This window comes from Salmo trutta, chromosome 10 (genome assembly GCF_901001165.1).
Source record: "Salmo trutta chromosome 10, fSalTru1.1, whole genome shotgun sequence".
NCBI lineage: Eukaryota > Metazoa > Chordata > Actinopteri > Salmoniformes > Salmonidae > Salmo > Salmo trutta.
Genome location: NC_042966.1, coordinates 5,512,959 through 5,537,297, shown reverse-complemented (window position 1 = coordinate 5,537,297; position 24,339 = coordinate 5,512,959). Strand labels below are relative to the sequence as shown.

Genomic DNA, 24,339 nt, shown 5'->3' with positions numbered 1-24,339 from the left:
ACTGTTAAATCCCCTTGGGTTGATGAGGAAATGAATAATGGTATGGTTGAGAGGGATGAGGCAAAAGGAATGGTAAATAAGTCTGGCAGCCAGACTTTTGCAAATTGAGATATCATGTGAATGAACTGAATAAAAAAATAATAAATTATACTATGAAACAAAGATAAGATAAATTACAAAGAATGATAGTAAAACAGCACCTTAAATTACATTTTGGGGAAAAAAAGCAAACTCAGCTCCATTCATTCATTCATAAAATCACAAAACCAACTGATACTACTTTAATAATGTTTTCATTGGCAAGATTAGCAAATTTATGCATGCCAGCAATAACCACTGACACTACAATTCCTGGGTAGCGGAATAAGTTTTGGTTCCGTTCAGGCCTGAGGGCATACACTTTCTAATAGGCTGTAATTGAAAATATGGTAAATAGGAGTGGCACTATCGTCCGCTATTATCCTCAGTAATTTTCCATCCAAGTTGTCAGACCCCAGTGGCTTGTCATTGTTGATTGGCAACATACATTTTTTCACCTCTTCCACACTTACTTTACAATGCTTGTCTTTCATAATTTGGTCAGATATACTTGGATGTGTAAAGCACACTTTACTGGCTCAAATAGCCAATCAATTAGCCTGTTACGAACCCTTAGTAAACTTTTGGAAAAAATTGTGTTTGACCACATACAATGCTATTTTACAGTAAAGAAATTGACAACAGACTTTCAGCACGCTTATAGGGAAGGACATTCAAATGACTGATGAATGGCTAAGAGAAATTGATGATGAAAAAAGATGGTGGGGCTGTTTTGTTTGACTTCAGTGTTTTATTATCGATCATTGTCTGCAGCTGGAAAAATGTGTTATGGCTTTACACACCCTGCTATATTGTGGATAAATAGTTATCTGTATAACAGAATACAGAGGGTGTTCTTCAAAGGAAGCCTCTCGAACATAATCCAGGTAAAATCAGGAATTCCCCAGCTGTCTAGGACCCTTCATTTTTCCTGTCTTTACTAACAACATGCCTGCCACTGGTTGGAATACGTTAGCCCTAAAATGTCTAAAAACTAAAAGCATTGTATTTAGTACAAATCATTCACTAAACCCTAAACCTCAACTGAATATTAGAATAAATCATGTGGAAATTGAGCAAGTTGAGGTGACTAAACTGCTGGTAGTAACCCTGGATTGTAAACCGTCATGGTCAAAACACACTGATACAACAGTGGCTAAGATGGGGAGAAGTCTGTCCATAATAAAGCACTGCTCTGCCTTCTTAACAATACTGTCAACAAGGCAGGTCCTAAAGGCCCTAGTTTTGTCGCACATGGACTACTGTTAAGTCATGTGGTCAGGTGCCACAAAAAGGGATTTAGAAAAACTGCAATTGGCTCAGAACAGGGCAGCACGGCTGGCTCTTGCGATGTACACAGAGAGCTAACATTAATAATATGCATGTCAATCTCTCCTGGCTCAAAGTAGAGGGGAGATTGACTTCATCACTACATGTATTTATGAGAGGTATTAACATGTTGAATGCACCGAGATGTTGGTTTCAACTACTGGCTCACAGTTCGGACACCCATGTATACCCCAAAAGACACGCCACAAGAGATCTTTTCACAGTCCCCAAGTCCAGAACAGACTATGGGAGGCGCACAGTACTACATAGAGCCATGACTACATGGAACTCTATTCCACATCAAGTAACTGATGCAAGCAGTAAAATTTGATTTAAAAAAACAGATAAAAAAAAACCACCTTATGGAACAGCGGGGACTGTGAACACCACAAACATAGGCACAGACAAATGCATACACACACACGATAACATACGCACTATACACACACACGTGCACATGGATATGTGGAAGTGGTAGAGTAGGGGCCTGAGGGCACACAGTGTGTTCTGAAATCTGTGAATGTGCTGTAATGTATAAAAAAAATCCAAGTATAAACTTCTTTAATTTAGCTGGACCCCAGGAAGAGGATCGATAATACATACAAATACAGTATCTCTACGCATTAAAATTGCCATCTATAAAATGCAATTGTGTTCATTCTCCATAGCTTATGCCTGACCATACCATAACCCCACAGTAGCCATGGGGCACTCTGTTCACAACGTTGACATCAGTAAACCGCTCGCCACACACGTGATGTGCCATTGCGAGGCCAGTAGAACGTGCCAAATGATTTAAAACGATGTTGGAAGCAGCTTATGGTAGAGAAATCAACTTTAAATTATCTGGCAACAGCTCTGGTGTACATTCCTGCAGTCAGTTTGCCAATTGCATGCTCCCTCAAAACTTGAGACATCTGTGGCATTGTGTTGTGTGGGAAAATTGCACATTTTAGAGTGGCTTTTTATTGTCCCCAGCACAAGGTGCACCTGTGTAATCATGCTGTTTAATCAGGGGGGGGGGTGATGTGCACAGAATTTGAGCGAAATAAGCTTTTTGTGCGTATGGAAAATATCTGGGATTTTTTATTTCAGTTTATGAAATATGGGACCAAATCTTTACATGTTGTGGCATATTTTTGTTCAGTGTATGTTGCTTCAATTTAAATTCACTTGCCACTCAACTTGCACGGCTAAATTAATTTCTCCCAATCTCTGTACTTGAAGCCTACGCACTGGGCATATGTGACCGACTGGTTCAAATCGGTCTTATGTAGCAACATTTTTAATTGTGTTTTTTACATTGGATAAAAGTAGAGACTCAGAGCTACAAATGGTATATCATACTCTACAGTTGAGGAACAATGGGAAAGTCATTTTGCTTTGAAAGGTGATAAACTTGTAAACTCACTTTTGAGAAAATGGCATTTGAATGTTTTGCTATTACTATTGGAGAAACCTTCTTTGTCTACACCCATTCAGCATCGTTCACACCCTCTTTAGCTTTAGCCCAACCCATATCTTTAAGGGTTGATCCGAATGTACTAAGAGCAGTCAAGCACCCAAGCTAACTTGCGAACAGCTCACTGAACATTACTCACCCTGGCAGAGATGGTTAGGCTGTTATGTTATCCAGGGGGTTGGTGACTGCAACTGTGCTGTCAGATTGTCAGTTCGTAAATTCAGAGCGCACACCGGACGCTCAGGCCGATGAGTAGGGTTGATCCGAACGGTCTGACCTCACAACGACAGTCAAGAACCAAAGCTAACTGGCTAACATTGGCTAGCTACTTCCAGACAAATAATGAGAGAACACCCCACTCTGACCATTTTACTCACCCAAGCAGAGCTGGTTAGGCTGTTTTCATGTTATCCAGAGCTTTGGGGACTGTAAATGCGCTGCTGGCAAAATTTGAATTCGCTTTTTTGCCAACGTTTACTGACACCAGCCATATTCAACGTGTGTTGAGCATTGGTAAATTAATCTGCGCTCTCTGGCACACTCAGACGAGAGTGCTCTGAAATCGGAGTAGATGGCCAGACTGAATTTACGAACACACTCAAAATGGTTACTTGCATAGCGTTTTGTAAAGACATGTAGCTAGGTAAACAATGAACCATAATCCCAACTCATGACGTTAAAATCCTGCATGAATCTGCAGGTAGCTAACCAACCAGGCTCAATGTGAGCTAGCTAACATTAGACTATAGCTAGCCAAGCAAATAGCTCTGAGATACGAATAAGGTCATACACGTAACGTTAGCTAGCTAGGTAAACAACGAACCATAATCACAATTCACTACATTACTACCCCGCATTAATGTTTAGGTAGCTAACCAACCAGGTGCAATGTTAGCTAGCTAACATTAGGCTACAGCTAGCCAAGCAAATGGCTCTTTCTATCAAAATTAGAAACATGTAATGTGTAATATCTGATAATGTAGCTAGCTAGACTTTCTTACCCCTATACATCATTCATGGTTGGATGCGTCTCCTGTCGGATGCCATGGTTGCCCTTAGTTTGAAGATTTAATCCGGAGACAGGTGTTTTCTCCAACTCCTTAGCTATCATACTCGAATTCCACTGATTTCAAAACTCAGTCCTCCAGAAAGTGGAGTTTTAATACACTATACATAAAAAACCGCAGTGTTAGACAGGATTACCTAAACATACTGACCAGCTCAGACACAAGCGTGCTATATGGCAAACCAATCCGAACTCATCTCTCAGCATGACCAGCCCATTCACTATCTGAGCCAATCATGGCTAGTGGGAAGGTTGCCTGCTTTTTCTGTGGCTAAACCAACTAGGCTCGTAATTCAAGAACTTTATTCGTATTTACAGATGGCATACAAGTTTATTATTAAGGCACTTGAAAGTTCACAGGAGAGCCGTTTGAACGCAGACTTTACATTTTTATCAAAATATTATTTTGGGCAGAAATGCCTTCACGAACATGTGAAGTAGTGACCCGCGACATATGCCTAGTTTCCTGAGACGGGTGATATATTTCCATAGTTATTTATAGGTGTAATGGAATGGCAGAGATAGGGAGTTAATAGTATGAAACTCATTGCATGCTGAAGACACATTGAGCTAATTTAAATCTATTATACTGCTTGTCCGACAATTTCTTCTACCCGTCTCGGACTGTCGTGCACTGCTATGCAAGGGTCTTCTTGACATCCTCTTTCTCTGGGAGCTTACCTGCTCTAGCCGGTAGGCAGTCTCTCTGTGCAACTGCTGCAGGGCGTTCTTCGCAGCGCCATCCTGGTAAACCAGTTTGTCCCTGGACTCCTTCAGCTCCCTCAGCAGCTCCTCCACCCGGCCCTCCAACTGGGAGAGACACAAAATACATTGTAGGGTGAAGTTGCCCCTAGACACTGATCATAGGACTGTTTTGTATTTCCCCAACTAATTGCTAAGATTTGGAGGGGAAACCGATCCTAGAGCTGTATCTAGGAGAAACATCACCCAGGAGCAACAAAGAGTAGAGGACAGGTCCGTCAGGTTAGACAGGGACAGACCTGGCTTAACCTGCCTGACTGACAAGCATGCAAACATACATAACAGTGCCTTCAGAAAGTATTCAAAACCCTTCACTCAATCCACATTTCTGTGTTACAGCCTGAACTTAAAATGTATTAAAATGTAGATGTTTTTGTCACTGGCCTACACACAATACCCCATAATGTCAAAGTGTAATGACGTTTTTCGAAATGTTTACAAATTATTTTAAAATTAAAAGCTGAAATATTTGTCAATAAGTATTCAACCTCATTTACGATTGCAATAAATTCTGGAGCAGAAATCACTCTGTGACTACCTCATCTCTGTACCCCACACATACAAACAAATGTAAGGTCCCTCAGTCGAGCAGTGAATTTCTAACACAGATTCAACCACAAAGACCAGGGAGGTTTTCCAATGCCTCTCCCAAGAAGGGCACATATTAGTAGATGAGTGAAGAAAAAAGCAGACATTGAATATCCCTTTGAGCATGGTGAAGTTATTAATTACATTTTGGATGGTATATTAATACAACCAAGCGCTACAAAGATAGAGGCGTTGCCGAAGAGGAAGGAAACCGTTCGGAGTGACTTTAAAACAGAGTTTAATGGCTGTGATAGGAGAAAACTGAGGATGGATCAACAACATTGTAGTTACTCCACAACCTAACTGACAGAGTGAAAATTAGGAAGCCTGTACAGAATACAAATATTCCAAAACATGCATCCGCTTTGTAACAAGGCACTAAAGTAATACTGCAAATAAATGTGGCAAAGCAATTACATTTTTGTCCTGAACACAAAGTGTTGTGTTTGGGGAACATCCATTACAACACATTACCGAGTACCACTCTCCATATTAACAAGCATAGTGGATCATGTTATGGGTACGCTTGTAATCGTTAAGGACTGCGTAGTTTTTCCAAAGGCCAAATTGTCATTGGAGATGCTTACCAAGAAAACAGTGATTGTTCCTGAGTGGCCGAGGTACAGTTAAATCTACTTGAACATCTATGGCAAGACCTGAAAATGGTTGTCTAGCAATGATCAACAACCAATTTGACAGAGCTTGCAGATGGGTGAGAAATAAATATAATGAATTAATTTAAATTCAAGCTACAACATAACAAAATGTGGAATAGATCAAGTGGTATAAATACTTTCTTTAGGCACTGTACCTCCAAAAGGCTACAGACAGGAAAGATTAAAAGTTTAATACAGATTTTTTTATAATAACAGCGGTAAATAAAAAAATTAATAAAAAAAGACAATATTTTTAGCTCTTTCATGGCGATGGGTAGTTGAGAAGACTTGGTCTATCTAAAATGCACACGCACAGACAACAAACTGAAGGACGGACAGACAGCAACACGTCTCGTCAATGCTCTGAAAAGACAAACTTAAGGACGGATATATTATAGATTACACAGAGATTGGAAATGAATGTCCCAGTTGGGCTATAAAGGTTCCCTGGTTTCCATTCAAGCTGACCCATGTTTAAAAAGAAGTCGAGACAAAAAATCATATCACCTATTTTGGCATTCTCAAAAGAAGCATCAAGGTATACTGAAAATCACCAATAACGACTCAAGAAACACTGAAATCTGGTGCAGTATAAAAGCTAGTCTACATTATTCATTTATTTATTCATTAACTAGTCAAGTCAGTTAATAGCAAATTCTTATTTACAATGACGGCCTACCCCGACCAAACCCTAACGACGCTGGGCCAATTGTGCGCCACTCGGAGCAACATCAAGAACTACAGTGGGGGAAAAAAGTATTTGATCCCCTGCTGATTTTGTACGTTTGCGCACTGACAAAGAAATGATCAGTCGATAATTTTAATGGTAGGTTTATTTGAACAGTGAGTGACAGAATAACGACAAAAAAATCCAGAAAAACGCATGTCAAAAATGTTATAAAATGATTTGCATTTTAATGAGGGAAATAAGTATTTGACCCCTCTGCAAAACATGACTTAGTACTTGGTGGCAAAACCCTTGTTGGCAATCACAGAGGTCAGACGTTTCTTGTAGTTGGCCACCAGGTTTGCACACATCTCAGGAGGGATTTTGTCCCACTCCACTTTGCAGATCTTCATTAAGTCATTAAGGTTTCGAGGCTGACGTTTGGCAACTCAAACCTTCAGCTCCCTCCACAGATGTTCTATGGGATTAAGGTCTGGAGACTGGCTAGGCCACTCCAGGACCTTAATGTGCTTCTTCTTGAGCCACTCCTTTGTTGCCTTGGCCATGAGTTTTGGGTAATTGTCATGCTGGAATACCCATCCACGACCCATTTTCAATGCCCTGGCTGAGGGAAGGAGGTTCTCACCCAAGATTTGACGGTACATGGTCCCGTCCATCGTCCATTTGATGCGGTGAAGTTGTCCTGTCCCCTTAGCAGAAAAACACCCAAAGCATAATGTTTCCACCTTCATGTTTGACGGTGGGGATGGTGTTCTTGGGGTCATAGGCAGCATTCCTCCTCCTCCAAACACGGCGAGTTGAGTTGATGCCAAAGAGCTCCATTTTGGTCTCTTCTGACCACACCATTTTCACCCAGTTGTCCTCTGAATCATTCAGATGTTCATTGACAAACTTCAGACGGGCATGTATATATGCTTTCTTGAGCAGGGGGACCTTGCGGGCGCTGCAGGATTTCAGTCCTTCACGGTTTAGTGTGTTACCAATTGTTTTCTTGGTGACTATGGTCCCAGCTGCATTGAGATCATTGACAAGATCCTCCCGTGTAGTTCTGGGCTGACTCCTCACCGTTCTCATGATCATTGCAACTCCACGAGGTGAGATCTTGCATGGAGCCCCAGGCCGAGGGAGATTGACAGTTCTTTTGCGTTTCTTCCATTTACGAATAATCGCACCAACTGTTGTCACCTTCTCACTAAGCTGCTTGGCGATGGTCTTGTAGCCCATTCCAGCCTTGTGTAGGTCTACAATCTTGTCCCTGACATCCTTGGAGAGCTCTTTGGTCTTGGCCATGGTGGAGAGTTTGGAATCTGATTGATTGATTGCTTCTGTGGACAGGTGTCTTTTATACAGGTAACAAACTGAGATTAGGAGCACTCCCTTTACCTCTCTAGGGTAGGTGGGACGAAATCGTCCCACCAACTCAACAGCCAGTGGAATCCTGTGGCGCGATATTCAAATACCTTACAAATGCTATTACTTCAATTTCTCAAACATAGTACTATTTTACACCATTTTAAAGACAAGACTCTCGTTAATCTAACCACACTGTCCGATTTCAAAAAGGCTTTACAACGAAAGCAAAACATTAGATTATGTCAGCAGAGTACCCAGCCAGAAATAATCAGACACCCATTTTTCAAGCTAGCATATAATGTCACATAAACCCAAACCACAGCTAAATGCAGCACTAACCTTTGATGATCTTCATCAGATGACACTCCTAGGACATTATGTTATACAATACATGCATGTTTTGTTCAATCAATTTCATATTTATATCAAAAACCAGCTTTTTACATTAACATGTGACGTTCAGAACTAGCATACCCACCGCAAACTTCCGGTGAATTTACTAAATTACTCACGATAAACGTTCACAAAAAACATAATTATTTTAAGAATTATAGATACAGAACTCCTTTATGCAATCGCTATGTCCGATTTTAAAATAGCTTTTCGGCAAAAGCACATTTTGCAATATTCTGAGTAGATAGCTCGCCATCACGGGCTAGCTATTTTGACACCCACTAAGTTTGGCCCTCACCAAAATCAGATTTACTATAAGAAAAATTGGATTACCTTTGCTGATCTCCGTCAGAATGCACTCCCAGGACTTCTACTTCAATAACAAATGTTGGTTTGGTTCAAAATAATCCATAGATATGTTCAAATATCCTCTGTTTTGTTCGTGCGTTCAAGACACTATCCGAAGGGTGACGCGCCCGACGCGTTTCGTAACAAAAAACGTCTAAATATTCCATTACCGTACTTCGAAGCATGTCAACCGCTGTTTAAAATCAATTTTTATGCAATTTTTCTCGTAAAAAAGCGATAATATTCCGACCGGGAAACCCTGTTTTCGTTCAAAGACGAAAAAATAAAAACATGGTGTCGGCTCGTGCACGAGCGCCCCCAGTCTCATTGTTCTCTGATCGACCACTATCCAAATGCGCTACTGTTTTTCAGCCTGGGCCTGCAAAGGCATCATTCCCCGTTCTGCCGCCTTCTGAGAGCCTATGGGAGCCGTAGGAAGTGTCACAGCAGAGATTCTCAGTTTTCAATAAAGAGAGTGTAGAAGGCCAAGAAATGGTCAGAGAGGGCTTCTTCCTGTAAGGAATCTTCTCAGGTTTTTGCCTGCCATATGAGTTCTGTTATACTCACAGACACCATTCAAACAGTTTTAGAAACTTTAGGGTGTTTTCTATCCAAATCAAACAATTATATGCATATTCTAGTTTCTGGGCAGTAGTAATAACCAGATTAAATCAGGTACGTTTTTTATCCAGCCGTGCAAATACTGCCCCCTACCCTAGAGAGGTTAACCTGTTATGGATAGGGGGCAGTATTTTCACAGCCGGATAAAAAACGTACCCGATTTAATCTGATTATTACTCCTGCCCAGAAACTAGAATATGCATATAATTATTAGCTTTGGATAGAAAACACTCCAAAGTTTCTAAAACTGTTTGAATGGTGTCTGTGAGTATAACAGAACTCATTTGGCAGGCAAAAACCTGAGAAGATTCCTTACAGGAAGTGCCCTCTCTGACAAGATCTTGTTCTTCTTGTCTCTGTTTATTGAAGACTGAGGATCTTTGCTGTAACGTGACACTTCCTACGGCTCCCATAGGCTCTCAGAGCCCGGGAAAAAGCTGAATGATATCGAGGCAGCCCCAGGCTGAAACACATTTGCGCGTTTGGCAAGTGGTCTATCAGCGGACAATGGGACTCATGCTCGTGCACGAGACGACACCATGTTTTTATTCTATCGTCTTTGAACGGATACAACGACTCCCGGTCGGAATATTATCGCTTTTTTACGAGAAAATTAGCATGATGAGCATGATTTTAAACAGCGGTTGACATGCTTCGAAGTACGGTAATGGAATATTTAGAATTATTTTGTCACGAAATGCGTCATGCTCGTAAGCCTTCTTTACCATTCGGATAGTGTCTTGAACGCACGAACAAAACGCCGCTGTTTGGATATAACAATGGATTATTTGGGACCAAACCAACATTTGTTATTGAAGTAGAAGTCCTGGGAGTGCATTCTGACGAAGAACAGCAAAGGTAATAACATTTTTCTTATAGTAAATCTGACTTTGGTGAGGGCTAAACTTGGTGGGTGTGTAAATAGCTAGCCCTGTGATGCCGGGCTATCTACTTAGAATATTGCAAAATGTGCTTTCACCTAAAAGCTATTTTAAAATCGGACATAGCGAGTGCATAGAGGAGTTCTGTATCTATAATTCTTAAAATAATTATGTTTTTTGTGAACGTTTATCGTGAGTAATTTAGTAAATTCACCGGAAGTTTGCGGGGGTATGCTAGTTCTGAACGTCACATGCTAATGTAAAAAGCTGGTTTTTGATATAAATATGAACTTGATTGAACAAAACATGCATGTATTGTATAACATAATGTCCTAGATGTGTCATCTGATGAAGAGCATCAAAGGTTAGTGCTGCATTTAGCTGTGGTTTGGATTTATGTGACATTACATGCTAGCTTGAAAAATAGGTGTCTGATTATTTCTGGCTGGGTACTCTGCTGACATAATCTAATGTTTTGCTTTCGTTGTAAAGCCTTTATGAAATCGGACAGTGTGGTTAGATAAAGGAGAGTCTTGTCTTTAAAATGGTGTAAAATAGTCATGTTTGAAAAATTGAAGTTTTTGTATTTTTGAGGAATTTGTAATTCGCGCCACGCCCATCATTGGCTATTGGAGCAGGTGTTCCGCTAGCGGAACGTCTAGATGTAAGAGGTTTTAAGAGTGTGCTCCTAATCTCAGCTCGTTACCTGTATAAAAGACACCTGGGAGCCAGAAATCTTTCTGAGTGAAAGGGGGTCAAATACTTATTTCCCTCATTAAAATGCAAATCAATTTATAACATTTTTGACATGCGTTTTTCTGGAGTTTTTTGTTGTTATTCTGTCTCTCACTGTTCAAATAAACCTACCATTAAAATTATAAACTGATCATTTCATTGTCAGTGGGCAAACGTACAAAATCAGCAGGGGATCAAATACTTTTTTCCCTCACTGTACAAGACATGAGTTTAGTTGGCATACAATTTTTGTGCATTCTGGACACACCGATTCTGCTAATATTATCAGATTTTTACAATGAAGCATATAATCTGCAGAGACATTCACTGAATTTGAGCATCTTAGAATGCACTCTTTGTTTAGTCCTGGCCCTGCTATGACTTTGCCTACTAAGTTCACTCCACCTGACCTTGAAGGTCAACCAGTCATATCATGATTTTGAGTTTATTTTATTTTTACAGGGACAGTGCACATTAATCAACGTTAAAGTAAAAGTGCTGGTTTTAGCCAGCCGGCTAATTTTCAACCGCAGTCACTGGGCAGGTTATATGAGGTCTGAACTTCTACCAGGGCCCGTGTTCATAAAGCGTCTCAGAGTGGAAGGGCTGATCTAGGATCAGGTCACCCTTGTCCATATAATTATGATCTAAAGAGATCAGCGCTCCAATTCTGAGATGCTTTGAAAAATACGGGCCCTGGATAGGGCTGTTGTTAAGGTGACCGTTTTACCGCCACACCAGCAGTCACAAATAATGACCGCAGTCAAATTCCACGTGACCGTTGAGTCACAGTAACTAGGCTTCTCCAAAACTGCGCTCTGATGCCGCCAATGGTCATTAGTAGCCTACCAAATCAAACACTTCATGACAGCCCTGGCATTCAGAGTTTGAGCGGAATAGGATCACATTGGCTGACGCATGGAATTAAATAAGTGTTCTTATAAGCCCATGTTGGATGGACCCCATCAGGATTCTATAGGCTAGACCTACTATATTTATTTCTAAACATTCCTAAAAGTATGCACATTGCATCGTTTTACAACCACAGTAGCCTAGCTGGCTGGAATGAAAATGAGCGATGGTTAAAAGGCCCTATTTACGCAAATCAAGTGCATACGGACGACATGTCTTTTTTTCCCCTGTTCCGACCAGGCCGCCAGTGTCCTGTCTGGAGAATGAAGTCACAAGCGCTAGTGGTCAGCTACTGCATAGCAACCTACTGTAGCCAATCCAAAAATCATGGTATGCCCTAGAAAGCTTATGTTATTTATGACCGTCAAACACATTTCTTGAGACGGCAGTCTTGGTCTCTAAAATGTATTTACTAAGATCAAGTTCAATTCCCACTACGAATTATTTTAAATTTGCTACAAATTGAGATATTTAATTAAATACTGATCCATTCTGACTACTAAACTCAGCAAAATTAGTAAAGGTCCCTTTTTCAGGATCAGTCTTTCAAAGATAATTCATAAAAATTCAAATAACTTCACAGATCTTCATTGTAAAGGGTTTAACTTCTTTTGGCAGTGAAATTGCAAGGAGCCAAATTCAAAACAACAGAAATCTCAATAACAATTCCTCAAACATACAAGTATTATACACCATTTTAAAGATAAACTTCTTGTTAATCCAACCACAGTGTCCGATTTCAAAAAGGCTTTACGGCGAAAGCATACCATGCGATTATGTTAGGTCAGCGCCTAGTCACAAAAAAACATACAGCCATTTCCCAGCCAAAGACAGGAGTCACAAAAAGCAGAAAGAGATAAAATGAATAACTAACCTTTGATGATCATCAGATGGCACTCATAGGACTTCATGTTACACAATACATGTATGTTTTGTTCGATAAAGTTCATATTTAAATCCAAAAATCTCAGTTTACATTGGCGCGTTATGTTCAGTAATGTTTTGCCTCCAAAACAACCGGTGAATTTGCAGAGAGCCACATCAATTTACAGAAATACTCATCATAAACTTTGATGAAAGATACAAGTGTTATACATAGGATTAGAGATAAACTTGTCCTTAATGCAACCCCTGTGTCAGATTTCAAAAAAGCTTTATGGCGAAAGCACACCATGCGACAATCTGAGTACAGCGCTTAGCCACCAAAACAAGCCATACAGATACCCCGTCATGTTGTGGAGTCAACAAAAGTCAAAAATAGCGTTATTAATATTCACTTACCTTTGATGATCTTCATCGGAATGCACTCCCAGGAATCCCAGTTCCACAATAAATGTTTGTTTTGTTCGATAAAGTCCATCATTTATGTCCAAATAACTCCTTTTTGTTCTCGCATTTAGTTCACTATTCCAAATGCACAAAGCGCGGGCACAAAGTCCAGACAAAAAGTCCAAAAAGTTCCATTACAGTTCGTAGAAACATGTCAAACGACGTATATAATCAATCTTTAGGATGTTTTTATCATAAATCTTCAATAATATTCCAACCTGCCAAATGAGTTCTGTTTTGACTGCCAAATGAGTTCTGTTATACTCACAGATATTATTAACAGGTTTTGGAAACTTGAGTGTTTTCTATCCAAATCTACTAGTTACATGCATAACCTAGCTTCTGGGCCTGAGTAACAGGCAGTTTACTTTGGGCACGCTTTTCATCCAGACGTGAAAATACTGCCTCCTTGCATAAGAGGTTAAACACCGTTTCCCATGCTTGTTCAAAGAACCATAAACAATTAACGAGCACGCACCTGTGGAACGGTCGTTAAGACACTAACAGCTTACAGACGGAAGGCAATTAAGGTCACAGTTATGAAAACGTAGGACACTAAAAGAGACCTTTCTACTAACTCTGAAGTACACCAAAAGAAAGATGCCCAAAGGTCCCTGCTCATCTGTGTGAACGTGCCTTAGGCATGCTGCAAGGAGGCATGAGGACTGCAGATATGGCCAGGGCAATAATATGCAATGTCCGAACTGTGAGACAGCTAAGACAGCGCTACAGGGAGACAGGACAGGACGGTCCTCAGTGGCAGACCACGTGTAACAACACCTGCACAGGATTGGTACATCCAAACATCACACCTGCGTGAAAGGTACAGGATGGCAACAACTGCCCGAGTTACACCAAGAACACACAATCCCTCCATCAGTGCCCATACTGTCCAGAATAGGCTGAGAGAGCCTGGACTGAGGGCTTGTAGGCCTGTTGTAAAGGCAGGTCCTCACCAGACATCACCGGCAACAACGTCGCCTATGGGCACAAACCCACCGTCGCTGGACCAGACAGAACTGGCAAAAAGTGCTCTTCACTGACGAGTCGCGGTTTTGTCTCACCAGGGGTGATTATCGGATTCACGTTTATCGTCGAAGGAATGAGCGTTACACCGAGGCCTGTACTCTGGAGCGGGACCAATTTGGATGTGGAGGGTCCGTCATGGTCTGGGGCGGTATGTCACAGCATCATTGGACTGAGCTTGTTGTCATTGCAGGCAATCTCAATGCTGTGCGTTACAGGGAAGACATCCTCCTCCCTCATGTGGTACCCTTCCTGCAGGCTCATCCTGACATGACCCTCCAGCATGACAATGCCACCAGCCATACTGCTCGTTCTGTGCGTTATTTCCTGCAGGACAGGAATGTCAGTGTTCTGCCATGGCCAGCAAAGAGCCCAGATCGCAATCCCATTGAGCATGTCTGGTACCTGTTGGATCGGAGGGTGAGGGCTAGGGCCATTCCCCCCACAAATGTCTGGAAACTTGCAGGTGCCTTGGTGGAAGAGTGGGGTAACATCTCACAGCAAGAACTGGCAAATCTGGTGCAGTCCATGAGGAGGAGATGCACTGCAGTACTTAATGCAGCTGGTGGCCACACCAGATACTGACTGTTACTTTTGATTTTGACCCCCCCTTTGTTCAGGGACACATTATTCCATTTCTGTTTTTTGCTGAGTTTACATTTGTCACACAGGACCACGTGCAGACCAATCATGGGCTAAGAGCAGGCTCACTCTTCGCACATGCACCTAAGAGGGTGTGGTGTGCTATCCAGAGGAGTGTGTGGAGTCAACGAGACTCAAGTGGAGATGGAGGGGCTGACCAATGTCTATGGGGCTGACAGAGGATGAAAGAATGGGGGGAAAAAAAGAGTATGGAGATGGAGGATTGCAGAAATGATAGTCTACAATCATATAAAAGTACAGAATCGAGAATGATTTCATAATTTATATATAATCCACTTTTTTCTCATGGGGTAATCCAATCTAGCCTAACCGAGTTGTGATCGGTTGTTGTGATGGTAGCCCATAAGCTCTTTATTTTCAGGTGGAAGGATCAAGGTCATATGATATCTAGACTACATACGGTACTCACGCACACTTAACTTTGGGACAATTTGAGGTTGATTTTACATTGTCACCATGCCGGGCAATTTCTGTATTTAACAGTACTAATCATCCCTCGAAAGAGTCTAAATTCAGATTTTTTTTCCGGAAAGTCAGTCGTAATTATGATTATCATAATATATTTATATATACTGCTCAAAAAAATAAAGGGAACACTTAAACAACACATCCTAGATCTGAATGAAAGAAATAATCTTATTAAATACTTTTTTCTTTACATAGTTGAATGTGCTGACAACAAAATCACACAAAAATAATCAATGGAAATCCAATTTATCAACCCATGGCAGTCTGGATTTGGAGACACACTCAAAATTAAAGTGGAAAACCACACTACAGGCTGATCCAACTTTGATGTAATGTCCTTAAAACAAGTCAAAATGAGGCTCAGTAGTGTGTGTGGCCTCCACGTGCCTGTATGACCTCCCTACAACGCCTGGGCATGCTCCTGATGAGGTGGCGGATGGTCTCCTGAGGGATCTCCTCCCAGACCTGGACTAAAGCATCCGCCAACTCCTGGACAGTCTGTGGTGCAATGTGGCGTTGGTGGCTGGAGCGAGACATGATGTCCCAGATGTGCTCAATTGGATTCAGGTCTGGGGAACGGGCGGGCCAGTCCATAGCATCAATGTCTTCCTCTTGCAGGAACTGCTGACACACTCCAGCCACATGAGGTCCAGCATTGTCTTGTTTAAGTGTTCCCTTTATTATTTTGAGCAGTATATACACTGCACAAAAAAATAAAGGGAACACTTAAACAACACAATGTAACTCCAAGTCAATCCCACTTCTGTGAAATCAAACTGTCCACTTAGGAAGCAACACTGATTGACAATAAATTCCACATGCTGTTGTGCAAATGGAATAGACAACAGGTGGAAATTACAGGCAATTAGCAAGACACCCCCAATAAAGGAGTGGTTCTGCAGGTGGTAACCACAGACCACTTCTCAGTTCCTATGCTTCCTGGCTGATGTTTTGGTCATTTTTGAATGCTGGCGGTGCTTTCACTCTAGTGGTAGCATGAGACGGAGTCTACAACCCATAAGTGGCTCAGGTAGTGCAGCTCATCCAGGATGGCACATCAATGCGAGCTGTGGCAAGAAGGTTTGCTGTGTCTGTCAGCGTAGTGTCCAGAGCACGGAGGCGCTACCAGGAGACAGGCCAGTACATCATGAGATGTGGAGGAGGCCGTAGGAGGGCAACAACCCAGCAGCAGGACCGCTACCTCTGCCTTTGTGCAAGGAGGAGCAGGAGGAGCACTGCCAGAGCCCTGCAAAATGACCTCCAGCAGGCCACAAATGTGCATGTGTCTGCTCAAACGGTCAGAAACAGACTCCATGAGGGTGGTATGAGGGCCCGACGTCCACAGGTGGGGGTTGTGCTTACAGCCCAACACCGTGCAGGACGTTTGGCATTTGCCAGAGAACACCACGATTGGCAAATTTGCCACTGGCGCCCTGTGCTCTTCACAGATGAAAGCAGGTTCACACTGAGCACATGTGACAGACGTGATAGTCTGGAGACGCCGTGGAGAACGTTCTGCTGCCTGCAACATCCTCCAGCATGACCGGTTTGGCGGTGGGTCAGTCATGGTGTGGGGTGGCATTTCTTTGGGGGGGCCGCACAGCCCTCCATGTGCTTGCCAGAGGTAGCCTGACTGCCATTAGGTACCGAGATGAGATCCTCAGACCCCTTGTGAGACCATATGCTGGTGCGGTTGGCCCTGGGTTCCTCCTAATGCAAGACAATGCTAGACCTCATGTGGCTGGAGTGTGTCAGCAGTTCCTGCAAGAGGAAGACATTGATGCTATGGACTGGCCCGCCCGTTCCCCAGACCTGAATCCAATTGAGCACATCTGGGACATCATGTCTCGCTCCATCCACCAACGCCACGTTGCACCACAGACTGTCCAGGAGTTGGCGGATGCTTTAGTCCAGGTCTGGGAGGAGATCCCTCAGGAGACCATCCGCCACCTCATCAGGAGCATGCCCAGGCGTTGTAGGGAGGTCATACAGGCACGTGGAGGCCACACACACACTACTGAGCCTCATTTTGACTTGTTTTAAGGACATTACATCAAAGTTGGATCAGCCTGTAGTGTGGTTTTCCACTTTAATTTTGAGTGTGACTGCAAATCCAGACCTCCATGGGTTGATAAATTGGATTTCCATTGACTATTTTTGTGTGATTTTGTTGTCAGCACATTCAACTATGTAAAGAAAAAAGTATTTAATAAGATTATTTCTTTCATTCAGATCTAGGATGTGTTATTTTAGTGTTCCCTTTATTTTTTTGAGCAGTGTATATATATAAAAAAAACATTTGCGGTCCGTTTGGTTTTCCATAGTTGACCTGGCTAGGTTTTCCATAGTTGACCTGGCTAGGTTCTTCTATGGCAAAGATCACAGTAGGCTTGCATCAGGTTCATAGAACATTTTTTTTTTTTAAGAAAATTGACTCCCTCAGTCAGGATTAAAACAACTACATCGCACATGATCCTTTGCTAGTAAAGGCTACTTTTACCATGATCCTGAGCAATTTTTTGGTGCCATTCGGCCCCATTCAGCAATATCGCGCGCTTCAAATTAAAATACTTCTGGCTTCATGCACCATCGGGAGTTTTCCATAGGAGTGTGTGGCTGACGTCTGCACTATCCCTAGTGCAGAAACAGGTATTAATTCCCATGCATCAGGCCCTGGTTGAAAATGGGGCTTTGATCCCATGAACAAACGATCCCTGTAACACCCTTATTTTACCTGTTAGAAAGCCATCTGGTGAATATCGTTTTGTGGAAGATCTTAGAATAGTTAATGATGCTGTTCACGCAAGAGCACCCCTTGTGCCGAACACAGTTACTATTCTTTCCCAAGAGCTGTTGTTTCTTGGTTATAGGTTTGGCAAAAGCATTCTTCAGCATCCCCGTTGACCCTGGGTCACAGCATTGGTCATCTTATATTTCCAGGGTAAAAATGGACGGTTTTGTCACAAGGCTATGTTGAATCACCTGACATTTTTGCCCAGGACATGGTGAGGAACCTGGAAATGAAACGACAAGGGTGACCCTTTAGTAGGCTATGCTGTTGTCACCACTGTTCAAACTATGGAAAGTGCTAGACTTCCCCCTCACTTGTCTGTCAAGACCATGTGTCAAAAGGAGGGATGGTGTAAATAAAAAAATATTGGAGTACAGTAGGATTTACTCTATTTGCTTTACATTTTTATAAAAAATGTGTGATCTGTATGACTAATAATGTTGGACGCGTCCAGTCACATCCCAGGCCAGAGGGCCCTTTTGAGCACTTGATGATGGACTTCATTGAGTTGAACCCTTGTGAGGGGAACAAGTATTGTTTGGTGATTGTTGACACATTTTCAAAATGGATTGAAGGTTTCCTTGCAGGAGAGCTACAGCAACAGCTGTGGCAAAGGCTCTTCTGAGAGAGACGCAACATAGTGACTGGTCTCTCTCCCCATGAGATGCTGACAGGGAGACCCATGAGAATGACTAACGCCATTTCCTCAAAACAGGTAATGGAAGACGACGCTAGCGTCCCACCCACGGTTCACACTATTCAACAGCCAGTGAAAAATCAGAGCACCAAATTTAAAACCCCAAAATGTCATAATTCAAAGTTCTCAAACATAGGACTATTTTACACCATTTTATTGATACACTTCTCCTGAATCGAAACACGTTGTCCGATTTCAAAAAGGCTTTACAGCGAAAGCAAAACATTAGATTATGTTAGGAGAGTATATAGACACAAAAAAAACACAGCCATTTTCCCAGCAACTAGATGCATCACAAATACCCAAAACACAGCTAAATGAAGCACTAACCTTTGACGATCTTCATCAGATGACACTCCTAGGTCATCATGTTACACAATACATGCATTTTTTGTTCGATCAAGTTCATATTTATATTCATAAACCCAATTTTACATTGGCGCATGACGTTCAGAAAATATTTTGCCTCCAATACTTCCGGTGAATCAGCACTACAATTTACAAAAATACTCGTCATAAACGTTGATAAAATATTAAACTGTTATTCAAAGAATTATAGATGAACATCTCCTTTATGCAACTGCTGTGACAGATTTCAAAAAAGCTTCACGAGGAAAGCACACTTTGCAATAATCTGAGTACTGCGCTCAGAAAAATACACTAGGCAATACAGACACCCACCATATTACCCACAAAACACCAGTCTCAACAGTGAAGAGGCAACTCCGGGATGCTGGCCTTCTAGGCAGAGTTCCTCTGTCCAGTGTCTGTTCTTTTGCCCATCTCAATCTTTTATTTTTATTGGCCAGTCTGAGAAAAGGCTTTTTCTTTGCAACTCTGCCTAGAAGGCCAGCATCCCGGAGTCGCCTCTTCACTGTTGACGTTAAGACTGGTGTTTTGCGGGTACTATTTAATGAAGCTGCCAATTTCTGTTTAACCATGATATTTGTTGTATTATTTATTCTGTATTTTCTAGTGGATTAAACTGAAATTGCAAGCAACTTTCTACGGCTTGTTTAAAAAAATTAAGATATTTTGGAGATTTCGTTTTCAAATAACCAAAAGTGAGCGGTTGTAATCTGAATAAAAGGAAAAAGGCCATTCTTGAACATGGGGTGAAAGGTCTAATACTTTAATCATTTCTGCCCTCTGAATTCATATTCATTATATAAATAGGCCCTTTTAATTTTGTCTGGCTTGCCATTCCAAATAAAATTAAATATTTTTTACCCATTATAATAATAAAGGGTTGCTAGGTGTAGGCGAAACCATAAGCAAATGGGTTAACTGTGATATGACTAAAGAGTTAATCCGGGTGATTTTTCCACAAATACAGTTATTTTCCTTTCCATGGTAGCGAGATCTTATCTATTTTTTTCTAACTTTCTATTAAAATTTATTGGAGAGATTTTTTCTTTTGGGATATGTCTTATATGAGATGACATTTGCCACTATTTCAGCTTGAGAGAGGAACAGATTCCCTGCCTCATCTTGAACTTCTACTTCTCTTTTCCTTTGGATGAATACTCCTTCTGGACCACTACTCCAGGTCTGCAGTGGTCCCTTTGGCTCAGGACTTTCATCTTCACCTGAACGGTCACCCCCTGGAGGGCAAACAACTGTTCCAATCAACACAATGGTGCAAATCCAGACATGCAACCCACACAGCCTAAGGGATGGGACTCCCACCATCCTCTTCAAGGGCAAGAACTTGTCTGCAGTGTGAGATGTGTATCCAGGTGTCCTCCTCAGCTTACTTTTTCCGCAGTTTGGGTGGTCAGCAAAACCTGATATGGTCCTCTCCAACCAGGATCCTTCCAGCTCTTCCTTCTTTAGTATTTTACCACCACAAAGTCTCCAGGGTGCAGACAATGCTCAGTTCCTCCTGATAGGTTGGGCAGAGAAGTCTTCACCTGTGGGAAGAGTCTTAACCTGTTTGGGCTAGGGGGCAGTATTGAGAATTTTGGAAAAAATATGTGCCCATTTTTAACTGCCTCCTACACCAACTCAGAAGCTAGAATATGCATATTATTGTTCAGGTTTGGATAGAAAACACCCTAAAGTTTCTAAAACTGTTTGAATGGTGTCTGTGAGTATAACAGAACTCCTATGGCAGGCAAAAACCTGACAAGGTTTCATGCAGGAAGTACCCTGTCTGACAAGGAGTCGTGCGTCTTGCATCTGTTTATTGAAAAGTAAGGATCTTAGCTGTAACGTGACAATTCCCAGGGCTCCGATAGGCTCTCAGAACCCGGGAAATACCTGAAGGTTGACGAGGCAGCCTCAGGCTGAAACATATTATCGCCTTTGGTAAGTGGCGGATCAGAGGACCTTTGAATGAGGCGCGTGCACGATTCGCTCCTGAGGAGAAATTTAATTCGGCTGTTTAGGCTCAATGCATATTCCCGGTCGGAATATTATCGCTTTTCTACGAGATAAATGGCATAAAAATTGGTTTTAAACAGCGGTTGACATGCTTCGAAGTACGGTAATGGAATATTTAGACATTTTTTGTCACGCCAATGCGCCATGCGCGAGACCGTGATGTAGCATTCTGATAGTGTCTAGAACTCACGAACAAAACGTCGCTGTTTGGATATAACGATGGATTATTTGGGACCAAACCAACATTTGTTATTGAAGTAGAAGTCCTGGCAGTGTATTCTGACGAAGAACAAGCAAGGTAAGAACATTTTTCTTATAGGAAATGCGATTTTGGTGGAGGCTGACCTGGGTGGGTGTCTAAATAGCTAGCCCTGTGATGCCGGGCTATGTACTTAGATTATTGCAAAATGTGCTTCATCCGAAAAGCTATTTTAAAATCGGACATATCGAGTGCATAGAGGAGTAATGTATCTATAATTCTTAAAATAATTGTTATGCTTTTTGTGAACGTTTATCGTGAGTAATTTAGCAAACTGAAAAATAGGTGTCTGATTATTTCTGGCTGGGTACTCTGCTGACATAATCTAATGTTTTGCTTTCGTTGTAAAGCCTTTTTGAAATCGGACAGTGTGGTTAGATTAACGAGATTCTTGTCTTTAAATAGCTGTAAAATAGTCATATGTTTGAGAAATTTAAGTAATAGTATTTCTAACGATTCAAAAATCGCGCCACTGGATTTCAGTGGCTGTTACGTAGGTGGGACGAATTCGTCCCACATGCGCCAGAGAGGTTAACTTCTCTAGGGTAGGGGGCAGTATTTTCACGGCCAGATGAAAAACGTACCCAAATTAAACTGGTTACTACTCTGGCCCAGAAACTAGAATATGCATATTATTAGTATATTTGGATAGAAAACACTCTGAAGTTTCTAAAACTGTTTGAATGATGTCTGTGAGTATAACAGAACTCATATGGCAGGCAAAAACCTGAGAAAAATCTAACCAGGAAGTGGAAAGACAGATTCAAAAGAAGAACTACAATTCTCAATCGAAACTACAGTGTCTGTGGGGTCACGTTGCACTTCCTAAGGCTTCCATTGGCTGTCAACAGCCTTCAGAAAGTTCTTTCAGCATTCTCCTGTCACTGGGCAGAGTATAGGAGCTCAGTCAATCAGTGGACTGCCTGGGGAGAAAGGGATTGGATATGGGCAATCCCGCGAGCGCGCCGTTCCTTCTTTTTCTTAGCTTTCTCCGTAAAGCTATTTTAAAATCTGACACAGCGGTTACATCCAGGAGTAGTCCATCTATAATTCTTTAAATAATTGTTATATATTTTGTCAACGTTTATGATGAGTATTTTTGTAAATTGATGTGCACATTCACCGGGCGTTTTGGTGGGAATACATTTTCTGAACATCACGCGCCAATGTAAAATGCTGTTTTTTGGATACAAATATGAACTTTATCGAACAAACTTCAGTTAGTGCTGAATACGTGCTAAATACGGCTGCTAGAATCCTGACTAGAACCAAAAAATTTGATCATATTACTCCAGTGCTAGCCTCCCTACACTGGCTTCCTGTTAAGGCAAGGGCTGATTTCAAGGTTTTACTGCTAACCTACGAAGCATTACATGGGCTTGCTCCTACCCATCTTTCCGATTTGGTCCTGCCGTACATACCTACACGTACGCTACGGTCACAAGACGCAGGCCTCCTAATTGTCCCTAGAATTTCTAAGCAAACGGCTGGAGGTAGGGCTTTCTCCTATAGAGCTCCATTTATATGGAATGGTCTGCCTACCCATGTGAGCGACGCAGACTCAGTCTCAACCTTTAAGTCTTTACTGAAGACTTCTCTTCAGTAGGTCCTATGATTAAGTATAGTCTGGCCCAGGAGTGTGAAGGTGAATGGAAAGGCTGGAGCAACGAACCGCCCTTGCTGTCTCTGCCTTGCCGGTTCCCCTCTTTCCACTGGGATTCTCTGCCTCTAACCCTATTACAGGGGCTGAGTCACTGGCTTACTGGTGTTCTTCCATGCCGTCCATGGGAGGGGTGCGTCACTTGAGTGGGTTGAGTCACTGACGTGGTCTTCCTGTCTGGGTTGGCGCCCCCCCCTTGGGTTGTGCCATGGCGGAGATCTTTGTGGGCTATACTCGGCCTTGTCTTGGGACGGTAAGTTGGTGGTTGTAGACATCCCTCTAGTGGTGTGGGGGCTGTGCTTTGGCAAAGTGGGTGGGGTTATATCCTGCCTGTTTGGCCCTGTCCGGGGGTATCATCGGATGGGGCCACAGTGTCTTCTGATCCCTCCTGTCTCAGCCTCCAGTATTTATGCTGCAGTAGTTTGTGTGTCGGGGGCTAGGGTCAGTCTGTTACATCTGGAGTATTTCTCTTGTCTTATCCGGTGTCCTGTGTGAATTTATATATGCTCTCTCTAATTCTCTCTTTCTATCGGAGGACCTGAGCCCTAGGACCATGCCTCAGGACTACCTGGCATGATGACTCCTTGCTGTCCCCAGTCCACCTGGCCATGCTGCTGCTCCAGTTTCAACTGTTCTGCCTGCGGCTATGGAACCCTGACCTGTTCACCGGACGTGCTTGTTGCACCCTCGACAACTACTATGATTATTATTATTATTTGACCATGCTGGTCATTTATGAACATTTTAACATCTTGACCATGTTCTGTTATAATATCCACCCGGCACAGCCAGAAGAAGACTGGCCACCCCTCATAGCCTGGTTCCTCTCTAGGTTTTTTCCTAGGTTTTTGGCCTTTCTAGGGATTTTATCCTAGGGAATTTTTCCTAGCCACCGTGCATCTTTCACATGCATTGCTTGCTGTTTGGGGTTTTAGGCTGGGTTTCTGTACAGCACTTTGAGATTTCAGCTGATATACGAAGGGCTATATAAATACATTTGATTTGACATGTACTGTGTAACATGATGTCCTAGGAGTGTCATCTGATGAAGATCGTCAAAGGTTAGTGCTTCATTTAGCTGTGTTTTGGGTTTTTGTGACATATATCCTTGCTTGGAAAATGGCTGTGTGGTTATTTTTGTCTATGTACTCTGCTAACATAATCTAATGTTTTGCTTTCGCTGTAAAGC

General features: G+C 42.1%; 1 protein-coding gene across 3 annotated transcripts in view; it reads right to left on the bottom strand.

Annotated features, from left to right (window-relative positions):
- The window catches only part of ccdc186 (coiled-coil domain-containing protein 186), a 157,095-nt gene that overhangs the window by 106,019 nt on the left and 26,737 nt on the right, over positions 1–24,339 (bottom strand). For all 3 annotated transcript variants that reach the window (XM_029764179.1, XM_029764180.1, XM_029764181.1), the window contains one exon: positions 4,617–4,745. In XM_029764179.1, coding sequence (XP_029620039.1) covers positions 4,617–4,745 — 129 coding nt within the window. The remainder of the gene's footprint in view (positions 1–4,616; positions 4,746–24,339) is intronic.